The sequence below is a fragment of the Anastrepha ludens genome, chromosome 6 (assembly GCF_028408465.1).
Source record: "Anastrepha ludens isolate Willacy chromosome 6, idAnaLude1.1, whole genome shotgun sequence".
In the NCBI taxonomy this organism is placed as follows: domain Eukaryota; kingdom Metazoa; phylum Arthropoda; class Insecta; order Diptera; family Tephritidae; genus Anastrepha; species Anastrepha ludens.
The window spans coordinates 108,310,922-108,337,512 of NC_071502.1; the positions used below are offsets into that span (position 1 = coordinate 108,310,922).

At 37.0% G+C, this 26,591-nt stretch overlaps 3 protein-coding genes across 4 annotated transcripts in view; all 3 read left to right on the forward strand.

Annotated features, from left to right (window-relative positions):
* The window catches only part of LOC128868721 (protein kinase C, brain isozyme-like), a 106,810-nt gene extending 83,640 nt beyond the window's left edge, over positions 1-23,170 (forward strand). For both annotated transcript variants that reach the window (XM_054111146.1, XM_054111147.1), the window contains 3 exons: positions 6,559-6,699; positions 6,918-7,251; positions 23,082-23,170. In XM_054111146.1, the coding sequence (XP_053967121.1) occupies positions 6,559-6,699; positions 6,918-7,070 (294 nt within the window). In that variant the 3' untranslated portion in view covers positions 7,071-7,251; positions 23,082-23,170. The remainder of the gene's footprint in view (positions 1-6,558; positions 6,700-6,917; positions 7,252-23,081) is intronic.
* Positions 17,238-23,888, forward strand: LOC128867226 (protein kinase C, eye isozyme-like). The gene is made up of 5 exons (XM_054108328.1): positions 17,238-17,383; positions 23,082-23,199; positions 23,270-23,380; positions 23,453-23,771; positions 23,848-23,888. Exons 1-5 carry the CDS (start codon positions 17,238-17,240, stop codon positions 23,886-23,888), a joined length of 735 nt encoding a protein of 244 aa, XP_053964303.1.
* LOC128868722 (protein kinase C, eye isozyme-like) lies at positions 23,668-24,940 on the forward strand. The gene is made up of 6 exons (XM_054111148.1): positions 23,668-23,758; positions 23,848-23,929; positions 23,989-24,190; positions 24,259-24,432; positions 24,497-24,637; positions 24,709-24,940. The coding sequence occupies exons 2-6, from the start codon at positions 23,892-23,894 to the stop codon at positions 24,859-24,861; spliced, it is 708 nt and encodes a 235-aa protein (XP_053967123.1). The 5' UTR covers positions 23,668-23,758; positions 23,848-23,891; the 3' UTR covers positions 24,862-24,940.
* The last annotated feature ends 1,651 nt before the right edge of the window (positions 24,941-26,591 follow it).

Genomic DNA, 26,591 nt, shown 5'->3' on the forward strand with positions numbered 1-26,591 from the left:
TTGAAGCATGGCCAGGGTATCCATACGTTGCCCGACGTTTTGGATTGTCGTAATGGACCCACTTTTCATCGCCAGTCACAATTCGATGCAAAAAACCCTTTCTTTTGTGCCGTTGAAGCAGTTGTTCGCATGCCATAAAACGGCGTTCAACGTCTCTTGGCTTCAATTCATACGGCACCCAATGGCCTACCTTTCGGATCATTCCCATGGCTTTTAAACGTTTGGAAATGGTTGATTGATCAACTCCCAAAGTTTTTGCAACCTCTTCTTGCGTTTGAGCCGGATCTTGATCGAGCAATTCCTCCAATTCGGTATCCATGAACTTTGGCGGCGCACCCTCGCGTTCTTCGTCTTCCAAGCCAAAATCACCACTTTTAAAGCGTGCAAACCACTTCTGGCACGTTCGCTCAGATAGAGCATGCTCACCATAAACTTCCACCAAGATACGATGACTTTCGGCTGCTTTTTTCTTCATATTAAAACAATGAAGAAGAATTCCCCGCAAAAACACATCATTTGGCACGAAATTCGACATTTTCAAGTGTGGTAAAAATATTGTTGTTTACGCTTCAAATAAAAAACTTATACTGACGTTTGTGCCTTACGACAGTAGCTCTCCAATGAATGTTTGGAAGTGTGGATCGATGGAATAATAATCAAGTTACGCCATCTGTTGTAAAACCGAAACGAACTTATTCATAGTCCTATTATTTGTGTGTGTGTCTTTTTTTGTTTTTGTTTTTGTGTTTTTTTTTTCGTTTTATGTATGTAGATTAAGAAATTATTGGCCACAAATTTAATGCTGATGCAAAATTAAGTTTCGAAATAATTCACGCGTCGCTTGGTCATAGATTAAGCGGCTTACTGTATGAAAAGAGAATGACCATAATCCAGAGAATTTCTAACTAGTTTTTTGGCACACAATTTTTTTATCAAAACGAAACAGAAAATTTAAACAATCAAATTACATTAATTTTAATAAAGTTTTACGACCGAAATTTGAAAATAAAAAGCCTTTCTTCGACAACACGATGATAATAACTCACTCCAGAAAAATGCAAAAAGTAAAATGTATACTAATCGCGGTCATTTATTTATTTGCAAATAATTTTGTTTGCAGTGAAAGAAATAATATTTTTATTTATCAATTATTATTTATTTATTTAGCAAATTTTTTTCAAAAACACTAAATATTTTAAGATAAATAGACTTAATAACTCCTACAGTTCCATCATTATCAACACAACATTTTGAGAGTAGATAGATTAACCCTTTGAAGACTATAGCACACACATATAACGGGTGATTTTTTAGCTATTATCTTTTTAAACCGTTGGTTTAAACAGCTGGAGCACGTTTCGTGTTTTGTTTCACTGTCAAACATCTTCAGTTTGGTCTATAATTTAACCATGAATCGTCTTACAAACGAGCAACGCTCGCCAATCATTGAATTTTATTATAAAAATGCGTGTTCTGTTAAGGCCGGCGGGCCAATTAGATGTCCTAAATTCAGTAGTTTTCGCGAAGCGTTGTAGGATGAGAAAAAAAACAATTAGCCAAATGAAGTTTTGGGGATAGTCTAATATATATTTGAACTAAAAAAAAAAATTTGTACAATCTCCAACAATATATTGTAAGCCGAGTTATCAATAGATTCCCAGAGCGCCTTGCCACTGAAGTATCCCACTTCTGTACAAGATACAACTTGCAATTTTCATCTGAAAACAAAAAAAAAAGGATTATTATATGGACTATGAATAAGTTCGTGCGGTTTTACAACAGATGGCGTAACTTGATTATTATTCCATCGATCCACATTTCCAAACATTCATTGGAGAGCTACTGTCGTAAGGCACAAACGTCAGTATAAGTTTTTTATTTGAAGCGTAAACAACAATATTTTTACCACACTTGAAAATGTCGAATTTCGTGCCAAATAATGTGTTTTTGCGGGGAATTCTTCTTCATTATTTTAATATGAAGAAAAAAGCAGCCGAAAGTCATCGTATCTTGGTGGAAGTTTATGGTGAGCATGCTCTATCTGAGCGAACGTGCCAGAAGTGGTTTGCACGCTTTAAAAGTGGTGATTTTGGCTTGGAAGACGAAGAACGCGAGGGTGCGCCGCCAAAGTTCATGGATACCGAATTGGAGGAATTGCTCGATCAAGATCCGGCTCAAACGCAAGAAGAGGTTGCAAAAACTTTGGGAGTTGATCAATCAACCATTTCCAAACGTTTAAAAGCCATGGGAATGATCCGAAAGGTAGGCCATTGGGTGCCGTATGAATTGAAGCCAAGAGACGTTGAACGCCGTTTTATGGCATGCGAACAACTGCTTCAACGGCACAAAAGAAAGGGTTTTTTGCATCGAATTGTGACTGGCGATGAAAAGTGGGTCCATTACGACAATCCAAAACGTCGGGCAACGTATGGATACCCTGGCCATGCTTCAACATCGACGTCGGCGCAGAATATTCATGGCCTGAAGGTTATGCTGTGTATCTGGTGGGACCAGCTGGGTGTTGTGTATTATGAGCTACTGAAACCGAATGAAACGATTACGGGGGATGTCTACCGACGACAATTGATGCGTTTGAGCCGAGCACTGCGAGAAAAACGGCCGCAATACGCCGATAGACACGACAAAGTTATTTTGCAACATGACAATGCTCGGCCACATGTTGCACAAGTGGTCAAAACATACTTAGAAACGCTCAAATGGGATGTCCTACCCCACCCGCCGTATAGTCCAGACCTTGCGCCATCCGATTACTATCTCTTCCGATCGATGCAACATGGCCTGGCTGACCAGCACTTCCGTAATTACGATGAAGTCAAAAAATGGATCGATTCGTGGATTGCGGCAAAACCGACCGAATTTTTCACAAAGGGAATCCGTGAATTGCCAGAAAGATGGGAAAAAGTAGTAGTAAGCGATGGACAATATTTTGAATATTAAATTTGTAACCATTTTACGTCAATAAAGTTTCAAATTTCGAAAAAACCGCACGAACTTATTCATAGTCCATTAAAATTCGAATTTTTGGGGAAGGTAGAAAAAAAAGTGGTTTTTCAAGGAAAAAAAAACTCTTCAACTGGGTAAAAAAGTCGCTTAAAAAAAGTTTTTGGATGTTTTTTTTAGTTCACATAGAAGAGAAAACAATACTGAAGATAACGCATTTTGAATGAAATGGATAGCTCGTTTAGTTTTTTTGCAATCGTGTACATAAATTAGGTAAAATCGTGAAAATGAAAAGCCGAGAAAACGCGCTTCTAACTACAACAATAAGCGCACGGTTGCTCGACGCCGCACTACGCTCGGCTCTGTAGCTCTGCAAATACTTGGAATTTAACTCTGAAAATTTGTGTCTCATGTTCTTGAATATCTAAGCTATTGATTTCAGGAAAAAAAAAAAAATCGATTTTTTGACCTTTTAATTGGCCCGCCGGCCTTAAGAAAGTTCATCGCGAGCTTCTTCCATTTTATGGTCAGTTTAATCGACCCACTGAAGCGACTATTCGAGCTATTGTGACTAAATTTAGGACCAAAATTACATTATTGGACATCAAACCACCGACACGCTTACGTAGAGTGCGAACTGAAGAAAATATCGCAGCTGTATCGGCCAGTGTTAATGATGACCATCAATTATCGATTTGTCACCGTTCGCAGCAATTGGGCCTCTGTCACTCACCAACGTGGAAAATTTTGCGAAAGGATTTGAGGAGGTGCAAGAATTGAAGCCGAACGACCTACCGCAACGCAGAATTTTTGGTGAATGGGCTCATGGAAAGTTGGCCGAAGATCCACTTTTTTGTCGAAAAATTGTGTTCAGCGACGAAGCTCATTTTTGGATCAATGGGTACGTAAATAAGCAGAATTGTCGATTTTGAAGTAAAGATCAGATAGAAGAATTGCAATAGCTACCAATGTATCCAGAAAAGGTCACAGTTTGGTGCGGTTTATGGGCTGGAGGTATCATTGGACCGTACTTCTTCAAAGATGCTGCGAATCGTAACGTAACTGGGAATGGTGAGCGCTACCGTGAAATGATATCCAACTTTTTTTGCCCAAAATGCAAGAGCTTGACTTACATGACATGTGGTTTCAGCAAGACGGTGCCACATGCCACACAGCACGCGTAACAATGGACTTGTTGAGAGGCGAGTTCGGTGAACATTTTATTTCATGTTCGGGACCTGTCAATTGGCCACCCAGTTCGTGCGATATAACACCTTGAGATTATTTTTGGTGGGGCTATGTTAAAGCTCATGTCTAGTCAGACAATCCTGCTTCAATTAACGCATTGGAAGACACCATTAAAGCGTTTATATGTGAGATACCGGCCGAAACATTGGAAAGAGTATGCCAAAATTGGACTAAGTGGATGGACCATTTGAAGCGCAGTCGCGGTCAACATTTGCATGAAATAATCTTAAAACATTAAATTGTATGGACTGTACTCTCGATTTAAATAAAAATGTCATGCATTTTTCTGAAATTACCCTTAATATGGATATTATATAAAACACAAACACACTTGGTTGGAGGTATACTTTTTACCTTGATTTATATTTTGGTGAATGGTTATAAAAACTAAAGAAAATAAAAAATAGTAAAATAATATATTAATATAAATAAAATAAAATATCTAAATAGTTCACAAGGTGTCATACAATCGTAAGTCCATAAAAATATCTTTAAAAAATATTGACCTTTGAGTCTCCCTGTGAGTTGTAAATCACATGTATATAGTTACACAAAAGCAGATGTTCGCTAAAATGTTAATAACTAAAGCGCCGCACGTAAGTGAAAAAAAAAATTATATCCGCTTTGTACCGAAATCGCAAAATCACTGGATAAAAATTCGAGTAAAAGTTAGATATGTTACCGGCATTTATTTATCCATTACAATCCTTTATTATTTCAAATGCGATGAGCAAAATTAAGTGGTTGTAAATTTCAATCCATGCATTCTTAGTGTGCTAAATATCCACCGAGGTGTTCATCTGGGAATTCCTAAATCATACGAATGGGAGCAAGGTGCCCAGAAACGGTGCGCATATCCCTTACTTTCGAACGCGATAATTTTCAATCCGCCAATATATATGTATATATTTTTATTTCATTCACAAAGTAACTAAAATATGCGTGCCGATGGTTTGTGAAAGCAATTAAGCAGTAAAATCTATCTCAACAATTTTAAAGATTTTATTAAACTCAATATGGACTCTAGTACTAGGAGCATTTCACAGCATAAAGAGATTTTGAGAGACCAACAAAGAAAAGCTCTGAACTAGGAAGAGTTTTTCCTGGAATGTTAAAGAAAATACTCTCAAGAAGCACGGGGCAGTCAACAGCACCACGGATCAAATCGAATGCCATTTATGAATATCTAATGTCTGAAGGCCTAATAAAAAGTTTAATTTTAAAGATATTGAGAGATATTTTGTTATAATAAGCGATGAAAGATTATTAAGGCTCACAATGAATTTGAGTTAGATGAAAATGCTTTTATAAACAAAAAGTATCAAAAATCAACGCAGATTTTGAGCCACTTTAAACTGTCAACTGGCACTCTCTAGTATACCAAAACTCAATGGGCTGTTAAACTGCATACTTGAAAATTTTCTCAAATTCTGATTAAGGGGTTAGAATTTTCAAAAAATCAATTTTTTTTAATGCCCATATATTTAAGAATACATACAGAAAATTGAATATCTTTCCGGTGAATATTTCCGAAGTCACACGCAAATTTGAAAAGGCGTTTCAGAGTGCTTGAAAGTACAAGGCCCGAGGGGCAGCGCTTACTTGGAACTTTAAACGCGTTTTTCTCAAAATGGTATTTTCAAAGTCGGTGACTAACATTTCTCGAAAACGGCTTAACCGATTAGTCTAAAATTTTAGCTCGAACTTCTCAAATATATTTTTTAGTAATTAATCGAAGATTTTTTCTCACCGATAAATATTTTTTTTTTGTAAACAATTTAAGGCCGAAATTTTAAACAAAAAACGATTTAGTTTTTTTTTTTTTTTGAGAAACCCCCAAAAAAAATTATTTTGCTTATTCCTTCGATAAGTTACTAGATTTAACATTACTTTAACGAAATCGGTTTGGTTTTTTAATTTCAGAGGATCCTTATTTGTTATTACTTACCAAATCATATTACCTTATGATAGACAGTTTATAGGATACTTTGAAATTTCTTACTAGCTCCTTCCTCCAAGTATTTCCTGTGGTTGTATAAAGATTTTTTCCACTAGCTTTCATACCCTGATGCCACCGCTACTAGATTAAAGAGAAACTCTGAAAGACATATACAATTCATATCACTAGGCAACATCATTCAGACTCTGGGGCTATCATATCTGATGGCCCATATTACCTGCGTGTTTGTTGCGGTCAAACCTCTAATCTGCAGGGACTTGCATTATACTCAGTTTATACCTGATTCCTTATTACTTTATGCGCCGCAAAAAGTGCTGGCAACTACACCTACCTAGCTGCATTTTATGCCTTTTTATATAATTCACTTTTTTACCATTTTCTCCTTGCAGTTCCTCACCAAACAGCCTACCAAACGGCTCGGCTGTGGTCCCACCGGTGAAGCGGATGTGCGCATTCATCCATTCTTCCGACGAATCGATTGGGAAAAAATTGAGAATCGTGAAGTGCAGCCACCATTTAAGCCGAAGATTGTGAGTAAATTCAACCAAAAGCATATAAATGGAAATTTTTTAGAATATGCATATTTAATTATTATTATTTTTTATTTATTTCCCTCAATTTTTTTTTCTTTCATATGCTCTCATCAACTGCTGCTGCGCACTTGTGTCCAATTAATATGCAAATAATTTTAATGTATGCGTAATTAAAATTTTCACGCACATGAACACATACACTTACATGCGTGCAGAAACATCGCAAGGATGTCTCGAACTTCGATAAGCAATTCACGTCGGAGAAAACGGATCTAACACCAACGGATAAAGTATTCATGATGAATTTGGATCAAGCGGAATTTGTTGGCTTCTCCTACGTGAATCCGGACTATGCAGTGCCTGTTTAAGTACAATTAAAATAAACAAACATACATGCCAGCATTTGGTAAGCGCAGCAGCGTGGGAGTGGCACAGGAACTGATAGATGAAGGGTACAAGAGAGAAAGAGAGGTACGGAACGCCGTGTGAAAGAGGCAAAGAAGGGAAGCAGAAAATGAAGCGTCTAGTTGCTGCGATGTTGTTGAATGTGTGAGTGTTGGTAAAGATGGTTTTTTTTTCAACTGCACTGTGCGAAAGTGTGAACAGCGTGCCATTATAAACATTTTCAGAAGAATTTCCCAAAAAAAAAGCGAAGAAGCACACACGCGCGCACATACTCTCAGGAGATATGCATACTTGCAGGCGTGTGTGTGTGTGTTTGTGTGAATATTGAGAAGTTTATAAATTTTTGCGCAATTTAAAGCGTCATTGCAGGAAATTTGGAAATTCATAATGCAAATGGAAAATTTGAGAAAAAAATGTGAAATGCAAATTTTTTTCAAACGTTTTTAGTCCTTTTTTTCTGTTTTTCTGCTTTAAGGTTAAAAAAAATGCTACATAGAAAGATTGAAAGAAAGACAAGTAAAATATATATACTTTAAAAATCTTTTTGTTCAAACTCTATTAACTATTTTTTATTGAAAGTTATTGTGCGTTTACAAAACTTACTGTTTTTTAATTTATCATTTAAAGAAAAACTTTATGGAAAGCAATACTGTCGTTTTGAAAGCAAATGTATTATACCTGCGTAATATTACACTGTGTGGGAAAAAAAAAATTAAATATACCTTTATGGAGACCTAGCACAACTTGTGGGTATAGAAAAACTAAAAAAGTGGTATAGGAGAAATTTCCAATACACCCCCCAAAATCTCTTTTTATGGCCATAAAACCGTTTTTCAGTAGACTTATGTGAAGAATCACTCCTAACTTCGCCAATTTCCACCCAATTACGAATTTGTTTTTTTAGTTGGAATTAACAAATACAAAACCTTTTTGACAGTGTGTTGACAGTGTGTTGACAATTTTTCTGAAATGACAACTGACGAGACTGTAGACGGAAGTATTTGGAATTTTTTTATTTTTTCTCTATTTTTTCAACTTTGACATCATTTTTACGATATTATCCGATATTGAGGATTTTTTTTAGTAAACTACTGTTATAGCAAATTTAATTTTGCGTCGAATGAGCTAAATTTGACTGTAATTGAATTAAAATTCATAGAGTTGTGAGAGTTTTTCGATTGTTTTGTTTTTACTAATTTGGTATAACTGACACTGAATAGGAATTATGGCGTGTTTTGATGGGTTATTATAGATACATAAAATAAATAATTGGCGCGTACACTTCTGTTAGGTGTTTGGCCGAGCTCCTCCTCTTATTTGTGGTGTGCGTCTTGATGTTGTTCCGCAAATGGAGGGACCTACAGTTTCAAGCCGACTCCGAACGGCAGATATTTTTATGAGGAGCTTTTTCATGGCAGAAATACACTCGGAGGTTTGCCACTGCCTGCCGAGGGGCGACCGTTATTAGAAAAATGTTTTTATTAATTTTGCTTTCCCCGAGATTCGAACCAACGACCTCTCTGTGAATTCCAAATGGTAATCACGCACCAACCCATTCAGCTACGGCGGCCGATATATATAGATATATATAGATTATAGATATATTACATAATATTTATTGAAGTATATATGTATACATAAGAGTACACTGTACTGCATACAACAGAACTGGTTAGAACTTTCAAAAATATCTGACATATTATCACACATTTTTTTTTCAATAGAAATATGAAAAAGCTCCCAAGTGTACCTAAGTTCACACTGTACAGTGAAGTCTGTTATTATAATTTAAACTTATTAAAACGTCAAAATTTTATTGTTTTGCTTTAATTTATGAAAAAGAAATGTGCAATAACCGCAAAAAGTTTTGTTTCATATGTGGTTTGTTGGTGGATCAAAAGCATCGTTTGAAGTTACAGAATAATAAAGCTCTGGTTGATGGCTACATCGATTTCTTTAAGCTTACATATACTACTTCTGATAGCTGGTATGAACCGGAATTTGCTTGTACTGAGTTTTCATTGAAATTCAAGAGATATAAATCAAAATGTTGCCAGAAAAGTCGAATTTCCTTATATTCTCCGATGCATCATCATCATCAGCCTTATCATAAACCAGATGACTGTTATTTTTATAAAACGGACGTAAACGGTCATCATTGTAAAAAGTATGCTGATGTTGCAACTGTTAAGAAACCCTTGCTGATTATTGCTGGTTCTCTTACAAACGGAACAGAGTCTAGCAAACATTTTTGAAATCAAGATTAGCTTTTCCAGACATCTTTTAAAATTTTAAACCTATACTGTTTCGTACTGTTCTATTCCGGTTAAGTAATATTATGTACTTTTTTCTCTTAGGAGTTCCTGCACAATACCGCACCGTACCATACCGTACAGTGCTGCACTGTACTGTATATATATACTCCAATAAATATTATGTGTTCATACTGACACTAGTTATCATTTTCATGCTTCCAAACGCGCCCTTATTCCCATTTAGCGTCAGCTATACGTACATACAAAATTAGTAAAAAAAATAAAATCTTTAAACTCACACAATTCTATGAATTTTCATCCAATTACAATAAAATATAACTTATTCGATGCAAAATTAAATTTACTATAATAATAATTTACTAAAAAAATCCTCAATATCGGATAATATCGTAAAAATTATGTCAAAGTTGAAAAAATAGAGAAAAAATAAAAAAATTCCAAATACTTCCGTATACAGCCTCGTCAGTTACCATTTCAGTAAAATTGTCAACACACTGTCAGAAAGGCTTGTTTTTGTTCTTACGTACTAAAAAAAAAATTTGAAATCGGTCGGAAATTGGCGAAGTTAGGAGTGATTCTTCACATCAACCTACTGAAAAACGATTTTTTGGCCATAAAACGAGATTTTGGGGGTGTATTGGAAATTTCTCCTATACCATTTTTCTTAGTTTTTCTATACCTACTAGTTGTGCTAGGTCTCCCTAAAAGTATAATATCACTGTCGCACAGTGTAATAATGATAATCATAAAATGTGTACAATTACTTTTGTAAGGTACTATTTTGCTCACTCACCTGATATCTGGTTTGCGTGTCGTACCCATAAATCCACGTCTCGTCCCCAGTAATTATGGATTTGCTGAATGTTGGGTCGCATTCAATCTTGAACGCGGTGACGATATCAACGCCACCCACTTTTTGCATGAAATTCAAATCCTTTGGGACCAACTTTGAAGCCACACGGCACAAAGTCCTGACGGATCCATAAATAATGTTCAAGTGTTCTGCCAGCTCTCTGATGGTTATATAAAGGGGTTTTCAATAAGGGCGGGTAGATGTTGAAATGGAATAAAATGGCGTTTGCTGTGTGGCACGTAGCGCCGTCCTGCTGGAACCACATGTTGACTAGGTCCGTATGGTTCAACATGGGCCATAAGGAATTGGAAGTGCCGCCACGTCTACCGAAAAATGGGCGCAATGCGCGCAACGTTTGCGTTAATGAACATTCATTGTGATAATAAAGTTTCATCATTTGAACGTGCTGTTCAATCGTGTAACTTGACATGATGATTTGGCATAAACAACTGAATAATAAACCAAAGATTTGACAGAAGGCGCCAAAACTAAATGGCTGCCACAGGGCGCCAAAATCGACCCGCGCCAATTGAAAACCCCTTTATATGAATCAAATAGATTAAGCTTTCGGCCTGTTTTGGTTGTGAATCTAACCTCTAAACTTAAAGTCCAAGCTTCCAGGTCTTCCGAAGCAGCGGACCTTAGATTAAAACTTGAATTTTGAGAGTAGTAAGAAAAAAGATAGAGTTGGGGAAAAGCAATTGAAAAAATAACCTTTAAAGTTTGAAACTTGAAATTATAAGGGCGGGAGCTTTACATTACATTGCGAAAGCTTCCAAACGAGCTTTGCAGTTCTTAACCTCAGAGGCGTACATACTTTGAGCTGCATACCAATTTGGGGTTAACATATCAAGCCCTCATATTTCGAGCACAGAGTTTTGAAGCTTAGCACCGAATGGATTCAAACGCGTAACACTTAATATTGCAGACTTAACCTTCAGATATTTAGTTTGGTATTTCAGGAACCCGAAATTAAATTACAAATATTAAGTGTTAAAGTAGTAAATTTTAAATAAAATTAGAAAGTTCTAAAGCGCTCCGAGTTCACACTGATTTGCCTTTGCATTGAAAATTTTCGACTTGAGCATAGAATTTTAAAGCCTTTTGTGATTGCAGTAATTTAAGATTGAGGTACTTTTAAATTTTTTGGAAAGTTATTGTATGTAGAGCTTTGAATTTTCTTTTTTTGTTTGAAATCGAACATAGAGCTGTCAAGCTGTTTTCCAAAGTTGCTCACTTTGATAGAAGTGCTTTTGAGTTTTAAGTTTCTCAGCTTAATTCATTCGAGCCGAGTTTACTAGAAGATTTTATTGAAATACTTGAGCGCTTCGATCCGAAAAGCTTGAAAAGTGTTCACGCTTGGAGAGTTTTTTGCATTTTTTTAATAAAATGCCTGTAGGGAAATTTAAGCTTTTGACGTGATAACGTCTTATAATTCGATTTAGCCGGCTGCACGCACGAAAAAATGGGTCGTTACCTTGCTCATTTGTAGTTACCTTGCTCATTGCCGTTACCTTAAATGAACTGCAAGCGAAAGCGCGGAACGAACAAAGCAAACGAACGGCAACGTTCGACATCTTGCTCTCTCCTATTTAAGTGAGCGTATATATGTATGTATATGCGCAAATGCACATATATAAATTCACGTATTTGTATTTGCATATGCCTTCTTATTGATTATTATTAATTTGATTCACTTGAAGAATTTAAAATAAAACCAAGTTTGTTAATAATACCTGTTGTTTTAATGTTATTATTATTATTTTTTTATTATATATGAAGGAAAAAATGTATGGTAATATTTACCATATACCTTATAAGATATGTTGTATACTTATATATTGTATATAAACATGCATATACATACACAATTTCGCGCAATTTTCAAAACGAACAAATGTATATGTAAAGATGCATACAAGTCATATGGACATATCAAATATACGAATCTATTCCGTACGCAAGCAAATGTAAGCTTTTTTTTTTTTTTTTATTATTCCTACATTAATCATACATCTGTCATACTGACATCTAGTACATTTTTTGACAATTTGTTAGGAAAATTATTAAATATATTTCATCATGGCCAGTGCCAAGACGAATACAGCGATTACTTTTTAGGAAAAGAATTACATTTTATACATATATACAGTTATTTTAGTATACGAGAATTAATATTTAATTTAATAGGTCAATTGGTCGGTTTCTCTTCAGACGTCGTAAAATTCTTCTTTCAAGTTGTGAGAGTGTATTGACTTCTCTATTTTTGTGCTGGTTTATTTCGTTAAAATACCTTGTTGATATCGCTTTTATTTCTTCGTCGATTAATGGTATATTGAACGTTGTATGGATGTCATCATTTTTTGTGTACCTGTCGGACATTGTTATTATACGTAAGATTTTTGATTGTTGTCGCTGTACTTTGTTTTTGTGAGTTATTTTTGCAGTTCCCCACACTTGAAGTCCGTAGGTCCAGATTGGTTTAATGACCGCCTTGTAAACTAAAAGTTTGTTGGAAATATTGAGCTTAGAATTTCTGCCTATTAGCCAATGCAATTGTCGGAATTTTTCCTTTATTTGTTTTATTTTCTTTTCGATATGATCTTTCCAATTTAGTTTTGAGTCCAGATGGATTCCAAGATATTTTGCAAGTGTTTCAATTTGTATATTTTTATTGTTGAGCTTAATCAGATTTGTCCTCGTTTACTTTTAAACTCCATTTGTCAAACCACTTCTTTACATTGTTGGTGTACATCTGTAATTTTGTTGTTGCGGTTGAGAGGTGTTTGTCAGATGACAATAAAATTGTGTCGTCTGCGAATGTTGCTATAGTAGAATTAGTTTCGTCTGGTAGTGGTATGTCAGAGGTGAATAAGACATATAGCAGTGGTCCTAGAACGCTACCTTGAGGAACTCCTGCTGTTATTGGATGTATATGTGAGTATTTGTCATTGTATTTAATGTAGAAGCATCGGTCAGTAATGTAGCTCTTGATAATTAAATAAAAGTCGAGTGGTAATATTGTCCTAATTTTATGCAAGAGGTCTTTGTGCCAAACTTTGTCAAAAGCTTTTGCGACGTCCAAAAATACAGCAACGCAGTATCGTTTATTTTCCATGTCTGAAATTATTTTTTGTGTAACTCGATGTATTTGTTGGATAGTTGAGTGTTTTTTTCGAAAACCGAATTGATGATTTGGAATGATAGTTTTCGTGTCAAGTGTTGGGGTAATTCTGTCATGTAAAAGTTTTTCTGCAATTTTAGATACAGTCGGAAGTAGGCTTATAGGTCGATATGAAGTTAAAGCTGTTGGGTTTTTACCCGGTTTTGGTAGCGCAATGATTTCTGCGACTTTCCATACTTTTGGGAAGTATTGTAAGCGAAACATTGCATTAAATACGTTTCTAAGAAATAGGTAAGCCTCAATTGGTAGTTCCGTAAGTGCTTTGCCTGTCAGCATATCATATCCGGGTGCTTTTTTATGTTTACTTCGAGTTTTGATGCATACTATCACTTCTTGTGTGCTTGTTTTTCTTATTTTTGTGATGGTATCAGTATTAACATTACAAATCGTGTCAATTTGTTTATGTTCATCGTTCGATAGGACATTTTCAAAATAATTTCCCAATGTCGCTGCTTTTTCATCATTTGTAAAAGCCCATGTGTTGTCATCTTTTCTTAGTGGGGGTTGATGCTTTATCTGGTTTTTGAGTTTTTTTGTACATTTCCACAAGGAATAATTTGTGTCATGTGTAGGAGTTACATTTTTTAGATATTTTTCAATTTCCTTATTTTTTATGTCACATAAACAAGCCTTCAAATTTTTTGTAGCTAAGTTTAACCTCTGTTTGTCTGCAGGAGATCTGGTTGTTTGCCATCTTTTTCTCAATTTTCTTTTTTCCTTGATTTGCTTCTTAATAGAAATGTCATTTGAAGTGTTTTGTGCGCTATATTTTTGCTGCGGTGTGAATCTGAATCTTGCGTCAATAACTATGTCATTAAAATGTATGATGCTACGCTCAATGTCAAGTTGTGTTTTCAAAGGTGTACTTAGAATGAGTTGTTGGGAGATGTGTTTTCTATACTCATCCCAGTCAGTCTTCTTTGTAAATATTTGGGGTGTTATCTCTATAGGGTCAATTTTTGATGTATAGTTAAGTATTATCGGCGAGTGGTCAGAAGATAGTTCATAACTTGGTTTAAGCTTCAGTTGGTTATGGTTAATATTTTTTGTTATACAGAAGTCAATTAAATCTGGAATTTTTTTAACATCCGTAGGCCAGTAAGTTAGTTCACCCGTACTTATAAACCTGCAATTTTTTTTATGGATTGCGTTAATTAAATATATACCTTTTTTATTAGTCAACCTTGAACCCCAGTCAGTATGCTTTGCGTTTAAGTCTCCTCCAGCAATGAATCTGTTGTCTAATGTCTTAAAATAATCATCGTATTGATCCGCCTTTATCAAGTGTCGTGGTGGACAGTAGATAGAAGATATTGATATGGGTCCATTGTTGTCAACAATTTGTATAGACGTTGCTTGGATGTGAGGTGACACATAGTGCAGTCGTTCAGTATGCTTTATGTTTGTTTTGATGATAATGGCTATTCCTCCATGAGCTTTTCCGTCGGGATGATTAGTTGCATATAATTTATATCCGGGAAATGTTAAATAACTTTTGTCTGTGAAATGTGTTTCTGCAATTAACGCAATATCAATTTTTCTGTCAATTAAAAACCGCCTCAGCTCTAAATATTGCCGAGTTAGTCCATTTGCATTCCAGATAAGAATTTTTGTGTTATCACTTTCGTCCATTCGAGTTATTTATTAACATTATAATTATGTTCATCATATTAGTCATTTGGGTGATTAAAGTTTTTATCATGTCTTTGAGTTCATCAATATCCTTGTTGTTTTGAGGTTTACCTGTGGATTTGATGAGGCTATTGCATCAGCATAACTTATACCTGGTATTACTGTTGATTTTGTGATGTTTGTGTTTTGGTTTGTTATGACTTCCTTTTTGCGTAAAGGTGGGAATCGTTGAATTTTTATGGCTTTATATATTTCGCAGCCTTTGTAATTGGCGGTATGATTATCTCCACATAGTGCGCATTTCACTTGAATGGTTGGATTGTTGCATTCGCTGGTTAAATGTTTTCCTGCACATTTTACACATACTGAGTCTCTTGTGCAATAATTCTTTGTATGCCCATACTTCTGGCATTTCGTGCATTGTGCAATTATCCACTTATGATGTGGCGCCTCAAACGATACGATGCAGTGCATTAATTTGTCTATGTTGTAAATGTCTTTGTTATTAGTATTTGTTTCCAGTTCAATAAAAAATAGTGGTAATGGTTTTTTTGTTGTTCTTTGTGTTATATTAAATATATTTGTGACTTTATGACCTTTTTCTCTTAATTCACTCTTTATTTCTTCCTGGTCCACAGAAGGATGCATGTTGCGTAATACTACTTTAAACTCCCTCTCATTTTTTGGTTTGAAAGTATGCAGTTTTGTTCCTTTTTGTTTTAGCATTTGATGTATTTGAGTGTACGTCCCTATGTCATTTGCTTGTACTCGTACTTCATTATTTCTTAGGATTTTTAGGACAAAATTGCTATTTGCTATTGCACTTAGAGCATTTTTTAGTGTCTTGATGCATTCCACACCTTGCACATATATTGGTGGTGGTTTATTATTAATATTTTTATTTTTATCACTATTTAAATTTTGAGCATTAGTAACAGAGTTCTGACCACTGTTCGCTTGTGTATTTGTTTCGTTGTTTTCATTTTCGTCCTCAATAGCAAGAGATGCAAATTTGTTTGTGGACTTTGTATCGCCGCTTAGCCAGTAGTTTGGCAATTTGCTTTGGCTTAAGTTCGTTGTTATTTTTTGTTTTTTGTTGGTGGTTGACAAAGTTGAGGACTTTATAGGTGAGTTTCGTGATCTCTTTATGGGAGGCTGCTCATTTAAAGCGTGAGGTTGTACATAAGAAGGTGGGGAGATGGCAAGCAATGGTTTGTTTGATACGGTTGTTGTTGCAGTACTAGTGTACAGAATTGATGTCCTTGTTGATGATGAGTTGGTTGTGGTTGTTGTTGGCATTCCGTTTGTGTTCACGCACGTTGGGAAACTGCCATTAAACGGCTGAGCTTGAAGGTTGACGTTCCCTACGCTTTGCGGTAATCCTGCAGAGTTAATAGAGAGGGCTGTCTCTATTTCGTTGGGTTTCTTTTGCATTGAATTCGCGCGCGAAATTGTCGGAGTACTCACAGTATCAATAGTTATTGTCACTCGCGGGTTGCTTTCCTCTCCGCGTGGGAGAGTGCAGCACACTCATCTTGCCTTCTGATAATTTGCTTGTACACTTTGTTTTTATTTTTTTATTTTTTATTTTTATTTCTTAGTTTGTTTATTAGCAAGAAATTGTTTGTAGTTATGTTTGTAACATTTGCAATTGTTATGGGTGAGTCTCTGTCTCTTTTAAGCAGTATTGCATACAAAACACAGTAGAAAAGCTATTATTAATACGGATCGAAATTAAAACACGTCTGAATCAACGCACAGCACATTTAGAGTATAAATGTAAGCTAATGTGCTTGAACTGCAAGCGAGAGCGCGGAACGAACGACAAAGAGCACAATCGGTCCCCGCGTTCGGCAACGTTCGACATCTGGCTCTGTCCTACTTGAGTGAGCGTATATATGTATGTATATGTATGTATATGCGCATTTGTATTATAATTATTATTTATTAAAATATAATTAAAATTATAGATTAATCTAAGATAAAAGCTCTAGCTACCAGGGCTATTGGCTTAGTCAAGTGATAGTAAATGTAATTAAATAAAGATTATAAGACTAAATAAGTTGAAATATGTTTATAGCTTTAAGAAAATTTGACATTTTTGCTATATTTGCTTCAGAAGAGATGGAGAGAATGTTGATTGGATCTGCGTTATCCAGTGTTGTGGTGCGTAAGGGGGAGATAGATGGACAATGTAGGAGAATGTGGCGTACGGTTAAGCGGTTCGCGTTGCAAAAGTTACACATTGGCGGTGGGCTCTTTGTTAAATGGTATTGGTGTGTTAAAAGAGTATGACCTAGCCTTAAACGTACAAAGCATCGGTTCATCCAAGTAGTAGTCGAAGTTGGCAGTATGGTAGCGGAACCGTGTGGATTTACTTCTTTGTATTCATGCTGGTAGATATACCAATTGGCACCCAGCTGAGACTTTAAAGCTCTGGAGTATATGGTTTTAATTGATGTTGTACTAAATGGGTTATAAAAGTGCAAACATGATTTTAAGGCAAGATTTGCGGCATAGTCAGCATGATAATTGCCGAGTATGCCCGAATGTCCAGGTATCCACATTAGTTTTGTGTTTGACGCTTTCTTAATTAACAATTGTTGCATGTGATATATTGGGCCTACATCCATTCGAATGTTTCTTGCAGCATTGAACACTGATTGGCTATCAGTGCATATTAAAACCTTTTGTCTAATCTTAACAAGATTTAATGCTGAAATTATGCCCTTTAATTCAGCTTCAAAGATATTGGCGTCCTGCGGTAGTAGTCCGTGAGAAAAGGTTTGCCCAGCTTCATTTGTAACAGCAAATGCGATGCCATTGACTTGCTTGGTGCCATCAGTGAAAAGGAGATTCCAACCACTTCGTTTCAGAGGGTGCACTATGCTCCAGAAAATTTGCTGATATGTTGTGTTGTTCGTGCACCGTTTACGTAAATAGCATAAGTCTTCGATAAAGCTTTCAGAGTTTAGAGCCCAGGGTGGTAGCTTGGTTTGAGGTATTCTCATTGGCGATATCTTCAAGTTTAAATTATCGGCGAGCTCTTTTACCTCGCATAATGTTGATTTATGTGAAAGTGGTCTTCTTCTTTTGTTCAGTAAACGAATTTCATGGTGAAGAATATGAGTGGATTCGCAGAATAATTTGTATATTATGCGACTTCTGAGATATTTCGCGCGATCTTCAAGTGATTGAAAACCACCTTGCTTTAGCATATTTATAGTAGGTGTTGTCCTAAAAGCACGTAAACTTCTCCGAACCGCAGCATGAAATGGTGCTTTGATTTTATTAATAGTAGACTTACTACATTTTCCATATATTTGCAGACCATAGTCAATTTTTGATTGTATAATTAGTTTAGTTGCGGTAAGTAGTGTGTTTGTATGTATACAACTTTTTTTTGATGACAAATATTTTACAATATTCAATCTGGTAGCTAGATCACTTCTTAATTTAATACAATGATGCTTAAAACTATGTTTATTATCAAAAATAACACCTAGTATTTTCATAAACTTAACATTGGTTATGGTGTGATTGTTATATTGAATGTTAGGCTGATTACAATTGTGTTTCCTGCAGACATGCAGGTGCTTGCATTTCTCCAAAGTGCTTAAAGCTGTACAAAATGAAGTTTCAATATCAGCTATTTTCTTATTATTGCATATTAAAAATATAGAGACAATGCTTAATGTTTGGTTGTAGGCTCATAATTTTGCTAACTTCGTCAAAAGCTATTAAGAAAAGAGTCACAGAGAGCGGAGATCCTTGAGGGATTCCATTGTGAAGAGAAAAAATGGGAGAAAAGCTGTTATTTGCCTTGCAACGAAATTTGCGATTGCTCAGAAAAGATTTTATGTAATTGAAGATTTTGGGTCCAACTTTCCAGCCTTGAAGCTGAGAACTATGTGACATCCGATTTTGTCAAAAGCATTAGCAAAGTCGATTGCAAGTACAGATGAGTGTTCTTTTTTGGAAAAATTCGAAGATAATTGGTGGTCAAGAAAAAGTAAGGCATCCAATGTGCTGGAACCGGCTTTGAATCCAACTTGGAATGATGATAGATGCTTTTTGGTCTTTAAAAACCATATTAATCTTTTTGATATAATTTTCTGAATTATTTTGCACATGCATGGTATTAGGGAAATGGGCCGATAACTTTCGATAAGCGATGGATTTTTCTGTGGTTTTAATATACGTACTACTACGGCTGTCTTAAAACTCTGGGGAATCATGCCAAGATTAAGAATTGAGTTGTAGAGTTGGAGTAGTCTATGTTTAACGGACATGGGTATATGGCGCAACATATCTTAATTTATTTGATCAAAGCCTGGGGTCTTACCTTTACATAGTTTTAAAGCAGAATCTATTTCATCAATGCTGATATTATTTTCAAGGGAAAGAGCAAGGTGGTCCATGGCGTCGGTCGCACGCATGTAAGGCATATTGTTGGAAGAGGCTATGAATTGGGGCGGAAAGTTGGATGTTTCCGAAGATATGGAAATTTTCTGTGCAAATTCTAATGAAATAGAGTGTGGATTTGTGATTACAGTGTTATCTACAGTTATGGAATTAATACAATGAGGCTGATATGTCCCCGTGAGAGTTTGTATACCCTTCCATATATATCGAGTAGGGGAGCTAGGGTTTAGTTTTTTCGTAAATTCTTCAAAGCTTATGGACTTAGCCTTTCTCTTCTCCCTGTTAAAATGGGCGTTCAGCTTTTTGTAAATTATCAATGAATCGAGAGTTAGGCACCTTTGATAATCCCTCCAGGCTACCATTTTCTCAAGTCGTAGTTTACCTAGTTTTGGCGACCACCAGGGCACATTTCTTGAGGCTTTACGAGGATGACTCCGAGGAATTGCTAGGTTCGCTGCTATCCTTATAGCCTTATGAATTGTAGCTGCTTCTTTATTAGGGTTGGTGTTGTCGAAGTAAGGAAAATGCTTGTCATTTAATAAATTATTAAATTTCTCCCAGTTAGCTTTGGTAGTGGTGTACCTAGAAGTAATTTTAATGCTGGGGGTATTTGGGGTACAGATGGAAAAAGAGCAAGCTATCGGAAAATGGTCACTGTTATGCAGGTCCTCAAGCGTGTGCCAGGATGCAATGGGGACTAATTGTGGTGAACAAATGGTCAGGTCAACATGTGTGAATGATTTGTGGGTGGAGAAGTGTGTTGGGCTATTATTGTTGAGGACACACAAGTTGGAAGTAAGAATAAAATCTTCAATTATAGTACCCCTACGATTAGCGTTTGGTGAACCCCAAAGTGGACTCCAGCCGTTGAAATCGCCACATATAATTATAGGAGTACTTATTGAGGAGGTAAGTTGCAATATGTCTGAGTGAAAGAATGTCTGGCTTGGGGGGATGTTAACAGAAATAACAGTGATTGGATATTTAACATTAAATTCAACAGCAACAGCTGATAAATTGGAAATTATGTCGACTCTTTTGTGTTGAAGATTTTTGTGGATTAAAATTCCACAGCCTTGTTTAGAATAGTTAATGTTAGAGAAGTTATGAAAATACGGCGAATATAGTTTGGGGCAATATGGTGAGTAACTGGGTTTAATATGAGTTTCTTGTAAACAAATTACATGTGGCTTGCGACCTTTGATTAGAGTTTCTAGTTCCAGGTAATTATTTTGGTAACCTTTAATATTCCACTGAAGAATGTTAACCATCAATATTATACCTTTTTATGCTTGCTATTAGTGTTATTTTCAAGAGAAAATAACCTATAGCTCTGGTTCTTGAAGCTCCCAAGGTGTAGTAGTGTTGGACGTTTCGGATATTGTTGTTAGTAGAGATTGAGGGATTGTGTTGGAATGAGTTGTGGATTCAGTGTTTGCGGTGTTGTAGGAATTGTAGGCTGTAGTAAGAGGATTTGAGTGGTGACGAGAAAATTGATTGGAGTGAGTTGTTGATGCATTAGTTTCGTAGTTGTTATTGTTTTGAATACAGTCCATGGTACTGATAGTTGGTGTGGTTGGAGAATGAATTAGAGAGGTAGAGAGGATATTTGCTGTTGAGTGGATGTTGTTTTGATCGTTTGAGTTAGCTGAGAGATATTGAGATTGAGATGTCGATGTTGTGATGGCAATTGAAGGAGTATGAGTATGATCCAATGAGTGTTGAGAGATTGAATGAGAGCTTGAAAGAGACGTGTTCGTAGATGTGTCGGATTGGTTAGTGGTGTTGAGTGGTTGAGTGGCGACTGCAGTGCCGTTTGAAGAGGTATGATCCATGGAGTTGTGAGCGATATTGTGGTGAGAAACTTGTGTTGAGTTTAGAACTGTCGAGTAAGATTGCATTTGGCTTAGGTTGATGGGGTTTTGTTGTTTGTATAAGCGTCTTGCTTCGGCATAACTGCATTTGTTCTGCGTCTTTATTTTTAATACCTCTTTCTCTTATAAGTATTTTGGACAGTCTCTAGCAGTTAGCACACATTGTGCGTTGACTTGGCAGTGTGGAATGGGGTGGAAAGTTACAAATTTCACATGGGGTGTTATTATTGCATCTTTTTATGGTGTGACCTAGTAGTTGGCATGAGCGGCATCTCATGGGAGTAGGAAAGTATTCCTCAACTCTCACTGAGTACCATGCTATGTCAATAGTGAGGGGAACTTTGTACAAGTTGAACGACAGAACTATTCTGCCTGTAGGAACTTTTACATTATTAATAGTTTTAGTAAATTTGAATATACTCACAACTCCTTGTGAATTTAAAGCCTCCAGAATTTCTTTTTCGTCCGTATTTGCCAAATTCTTGTCGAAAATTGTACCTTTACAAGTGTTAAGGGCTTCGTGAAGAGTAACAGACACGGGACATATGCCGCCAAAGTTTTTGCATTTTATAAATTTCTCAGCAACCTTGAGAGATTTTGTTAGAATCAGCAGGCTTCCATCGCGTAGTAAGCGTACTGATAAGTATTCGGTACTAATGCCATCAATAGCCTTCTTTTTAGCAAAAACGCTGTATTTTGATAAAGAGTTGGACACATCGGTAGATTTTATGATAATGAATTTTGGATCATTGCAATTATGATTTTGGGTCACGTCTGATAGTAGTGGAAAAGATGCTTCTTTATTCACCTTTTTACGTTTTGCCTTCGGGGAAATTAGCATACCGTCGGTAAGTATGCTAAATCGATTCCCCGAAGGAATCGTGGGGCTTTTACCCATATAAGGCACTTAGTGATATTCTTTTAAATATTTTACAAACCAGGTAATTTGAATAAAAATAAGAATGTAAAAGAATGTAATTATCAAAAAGCACGTGGAAATAGTACAAATGCTCGCGGAGTTTACTCAACTTAGGTAATCACTTGATACGCACAACCGTACGGCAAGAGAGTTAGTCGGTGACTGCGCATTTGTATATAAATTCACATTCTGGTATTTGCATATGCCTTCTTGCTGTGTGCATGGTAATGAACCATTTCTCTGTTGAGAATAGGACGATGATAGAAAAAGTAGGAAATGAAAGGGGGTGTTTCGAGTGTAAAGTGTCTTGAAAAAGGCAAATCGATGATGGTGCCTCTTAGTGTTATTGACTTATTAACGTCTGATGCACAATCGAAATTGAACATATCTTTCATGAATTTGATAAATGTTTCGTCTTTTCACGTTTGTGTAAATTTAACTTGACCTATTCCATTGCAATTCCATTTACCTCCTCCTCTATATCCATACAAAATATCTATCAAACAAATAAAATTAAAATTTTGTTTTGAAAATTGCAACCATTCCATCAATATTTTCTTATGACGTTGTCACGTTAAACTAACGTCAGTAAACCGACTTTACAGACAACCTCTTTTTTTTTGCATAAGTTTTGGTCTAATAAATTTTTAAAATTATTCTACTGATATCACCTTTAATAGATTCGCTTTGGTTATCAGTTTATAAAACTATGTATTAAAATTGCTTACTGGCCAGATATCCCTTAAGCTTTAATTTACACCTATTTTATGCTCCCAGTTGGATATACTTTTACCTTCATTTATTCTTCCAGTGACCTCACAACGCAAGATCGCGATAAACGTCTACTGATTGAGGTTTGGGATTGGGATCGTACATCACGTAATGACTTCATGGGCTCATTTTCATTCAGCTTGGAAGAGATACAGAAGGTCAGCTGAAAAAGTAATAAAACTGCTAAACGAGTAATATTTTTCTAAGTATATCTTATTTACCAACCAGGAACCCATCGACGGCTGGTACAAGTTTCTCTCTCAAGTTGAGGGCGAGTACTACAACATACCGTGCTCGGATCCGGTCAACGACATAGCGCGCTTGCGCGATGAAGTGCGAGTGAGTGGAGTGTTTAAAGTGTTTTCCTAGACAATTTTTCTAATTCCTACTTTATTCATGCCTTACATTTAGATGGGCAAAAAAACCGATAATAGGCGCCGCATGGACAACAAAGATATGCCACACAATATGAGCAAACGCGATATGATACGTGCAGCAGATTTCAATTTCATCAAAGTACTTGGCAAGGGTTCGTTCGGTAAAGTGCTGCTGGCCGAGCGCCGTGGTACCGATGAGCTGTATGCTGTGAAAGTGCTGCGCAAGGATGTCATCATCCTGACCGACGACATGGAATTGCCCATGACTGAGAAGCAAGTGTTGGCGTTGTCAGGCAAACCGCCATTTTTGGTCTCACTACACTCGTGCTTCCAGACTATGGTGAGTGTGAGCGGTTTGTTTGTATATAGCTACAAGGGAGGGGTGGTTGTGAACACTAAAAGTGTGCATTTTTATAATATCTTTGTCAGGATCGTCTATTCTTTGTCATGGAGTACTGCAAAGGCGGTGATCTATGCAGGTCTATGGACATTTCAAGGAATCAGTGGCGGTGTAAATGAATTTTTATATATTTTTGATCTTTTCTGACCTTCTGTTTTCTCATCCCCTAGCTTCTATGCCGCTGAGATCGCTATTACTTTATTCTTTCTACATGGGCTTCACATTATCAATCGCGACCTTAAGCTGGAAAATGTGCTGCGGGATGGTGAGGGTCATGTCCAGCTTGCTGATTTTCGTCTCAGCAAGGATGGTATTGCCGATCGCGACACTACGAGAACCTTCTGCGGCACGAATGTGTATATGGCACCCGAGGTGGGACTGGCGCATTTCTTTTACAATTTTCTTCAGCTCAACGTTCCAATAAATGCAAATCATTGCAGATTCTCGCCTATGAAACATACAGCCACACCATCGATTGGTGGTCCTATGGTGTGTTACTCTTTGAAATGTTAGCCGGACAAAACCCCTTCGAGGTTGATGATGAGGAGAACACATTTAAAAATATCAAAGAGAAAAAAGCAGTATTTCCGAAACACTTCTCTCAGGAGGCGAGCGTAAGTGGGGCAGTGCACAGTTTACAGTTTTCAACAATAGAACATAAATTTTTCTGCTTTACAGTTCCTTGCCAAAAAGCCTAATAATCGCTTAGGTGCTGGCCGCTATGCTCGTTCTGAGATTACCACACATCCTTTCTTCAGGAATATAGATTGGGACAAGGTTGAAGCGAAGGAAATGGAGCCGCCTATTGTGTCGAAAATTGTAAGTGATCCCATTGAAAGGTCTTTCGTGGGAAATTTGGGTGTTAACACAGTGATATTCTTTGATTTTAGAAACATCGCAAGGATATCTCGAACTTCGATAAAGCTTTCGTTGGTGAAAAAACAGATTTGACACCAACCGACAAATTATTCATGATGAATTTGGATCAGAGTGACTTCATAGGCTTCTCCTATATGAATCCGGAGTTTATCACTATTATCTAAAATGCATATATAATGCTTGAAGTACTAAATTTAGAGAACTCTGTAATATGATATACAAAAATATATTGGAAAAATTTGCGGAAAAACAGAAAAAAGTTCTCTGTTATTAATAATACTTGTTTTTTTATTAATAAATTGCGAAAGTGTATGTGGCATATTAATGAGTGACATTCCTTTCACAGTTTTTCAATTCATATCTCGCTTTCTTCATACAACTTTTGGAAACTCAAACGGGTTGGGGGTTTGGCTAATTTTCCAATTCGCTATTTTGTACTAAATTTATTTTGCTATTCAGTGTAGGGTAAGGTGACCATCTCTTTAAAGCTTTTCAACTCGTCTTTAGCTTTTTGCATCTCCTGAAATTTTTGAGAACTTTAAAGGATCGGAGCTTGGATACTATCTTAAAATACAATTTTGCACTAAATTCTGTTTCCTGCCCGGTAAAGTCAACCAGGAGGATGGTTCCATGTGAAGAAGTCCCCACGCAAGTGGGGAAAAATACTGATCGCCATTCACTTGGGGATGGCCAGGACAATTCTTCTGCATATGGTTCAAGCAGTTCACAACGGCCGGGATTAGCCCACGTATCCTCTGGGTAGCTTCCGAACACCCGTTCGGAAGTGAGCTAACGTGAGAAGGTGAAACATTCCAGGAAAGCTGGTTGTGCGTTGGGTTTGGGACCCGCCACTTAAAAATCCCCCCCAATGAAAAGTTTGAAAAAGCCTCGGATGAGATCTCCCTATACTGATGACGACCCCTGCAAACGAACTAAGGACTATGATTTGAGGGCATGCACCTGGAATGTCCGGTCCCTTAATGGGGAAGGTGCATCTGCCCGGCTGGTTGATGTCCTCGTGAGAGTAAAGGCTGACATCACTGCCATCCAAGAGATGCGATGGACGGGGCAAGGAAAGAAAACCATAGGACCTTGCGACGTCTACTACAGCTGCCATGTAAAGGAGCGCAAATTCGGTGTCGGATTTGTTGTGGGAGAGAGACTTCGTCGCCAAGTACTGTCGTTCACTCCGGTGGACGAGCGTCTCGCAACAATCCGCATCAAAGCCCGTTTTTTTAACATCTCGCTAATTTGCGCCCACGCCCCGACGGAAGAGAAGGACGATGCGACCAAAGATTCTTTCTATGAGCGCTTGGAACGTTCCTATGAGCGCTGCCCCCGCCACGACATAAAAATCGTGCTTGGCGACTTCAACGCCAGGGTGGGCAAGGAGGGAATTTTTGGTCCCACAGTCGGAAAATTCAGCCTGTACAACGAAACATCCGGTAACGGACAGAGGCTGATCGACTTCGCCGGGGCCCGAAACATGGTAGTCTGCAGCACCAGATTCCAACATAAGAAGATTCACCAAGTCACCTGGCTGTCTCCTGATCGAAAAACACGAAACCAGATCGATCATGTTGTGATAGATGAAATACACGCTTCTAGTGTATTAGATGTACGTACGATCCGAGGACCCAACATCGACTCGGATCACTAACTTGTTGCAGCCAAACTGCGCACACGCCTCTGTGCAGCAAAAAACGTACATCTACCTACGCAAAGAATGTTCGACATTGAAAAGCTGCAATCACAACAGACAGCCAGAAGATTCGTCACTCGACTCTCACTCCTGCTCTCAGAGAGTACTGCCCAACAAACCGCATCCACGAACAATGGAGCAACATTTCTCGTTCTGTACGTACCGCCGCCGAAGAAGAAATCGGATTCCGGA

What these genes read in the sequence shown, in the direction of transcription:
- LOC128867226 (XM_054108328.1), top strand. Translation starts at nt 17,238, where the DNA reads ATGGACAATGTAGGAGAATGTGGCGTACGGTTAAGCGGTTCGCGTTGC. An exon ending in GCTTGCGCGATGAAGTGCGA is followed by an intron (nt 23,381 to 23,452) that starts GTGAGTGGAGTG and finishes CCTTACATTTAG; the next exon opens with ATGGGCAAAAAAACCGATAA. An exon ending in GACTATGGTGAGTGTGAGCG is followed by an intron (nt 23,772 to 23,847) that starts GTTTGTTTGTAT and finishes TATCTTTGTCAG; the next exon opens with GATCGTCTATTCTTTGTCAT.
- LOC128868722 (XM_054111148.1), top strand. Translation starts at nt 23,892, where the DNA reads ATGCAGGTCTATGGACATTTCAAGGAATCAGTGGCGGT. An exon ending in ACTTCTCTCAGGAGGCGAGC is followed by an intron (nt 24,433 to 24,496) that starts GTAAGTGGGGCA and finishes TCTGCTTTACAG; the next exon opens with TTCCTTGCCAAAAAGCCTAA. An exon ending in CGCCTATTGTGTCGAAAATT is followed by an intron (nt 24,638 to 24,708) that starts GTAAGTGATCCC and finishes CTTTGATTTTAG; the next exon opens with AAACATCGCAAGGATATCTC.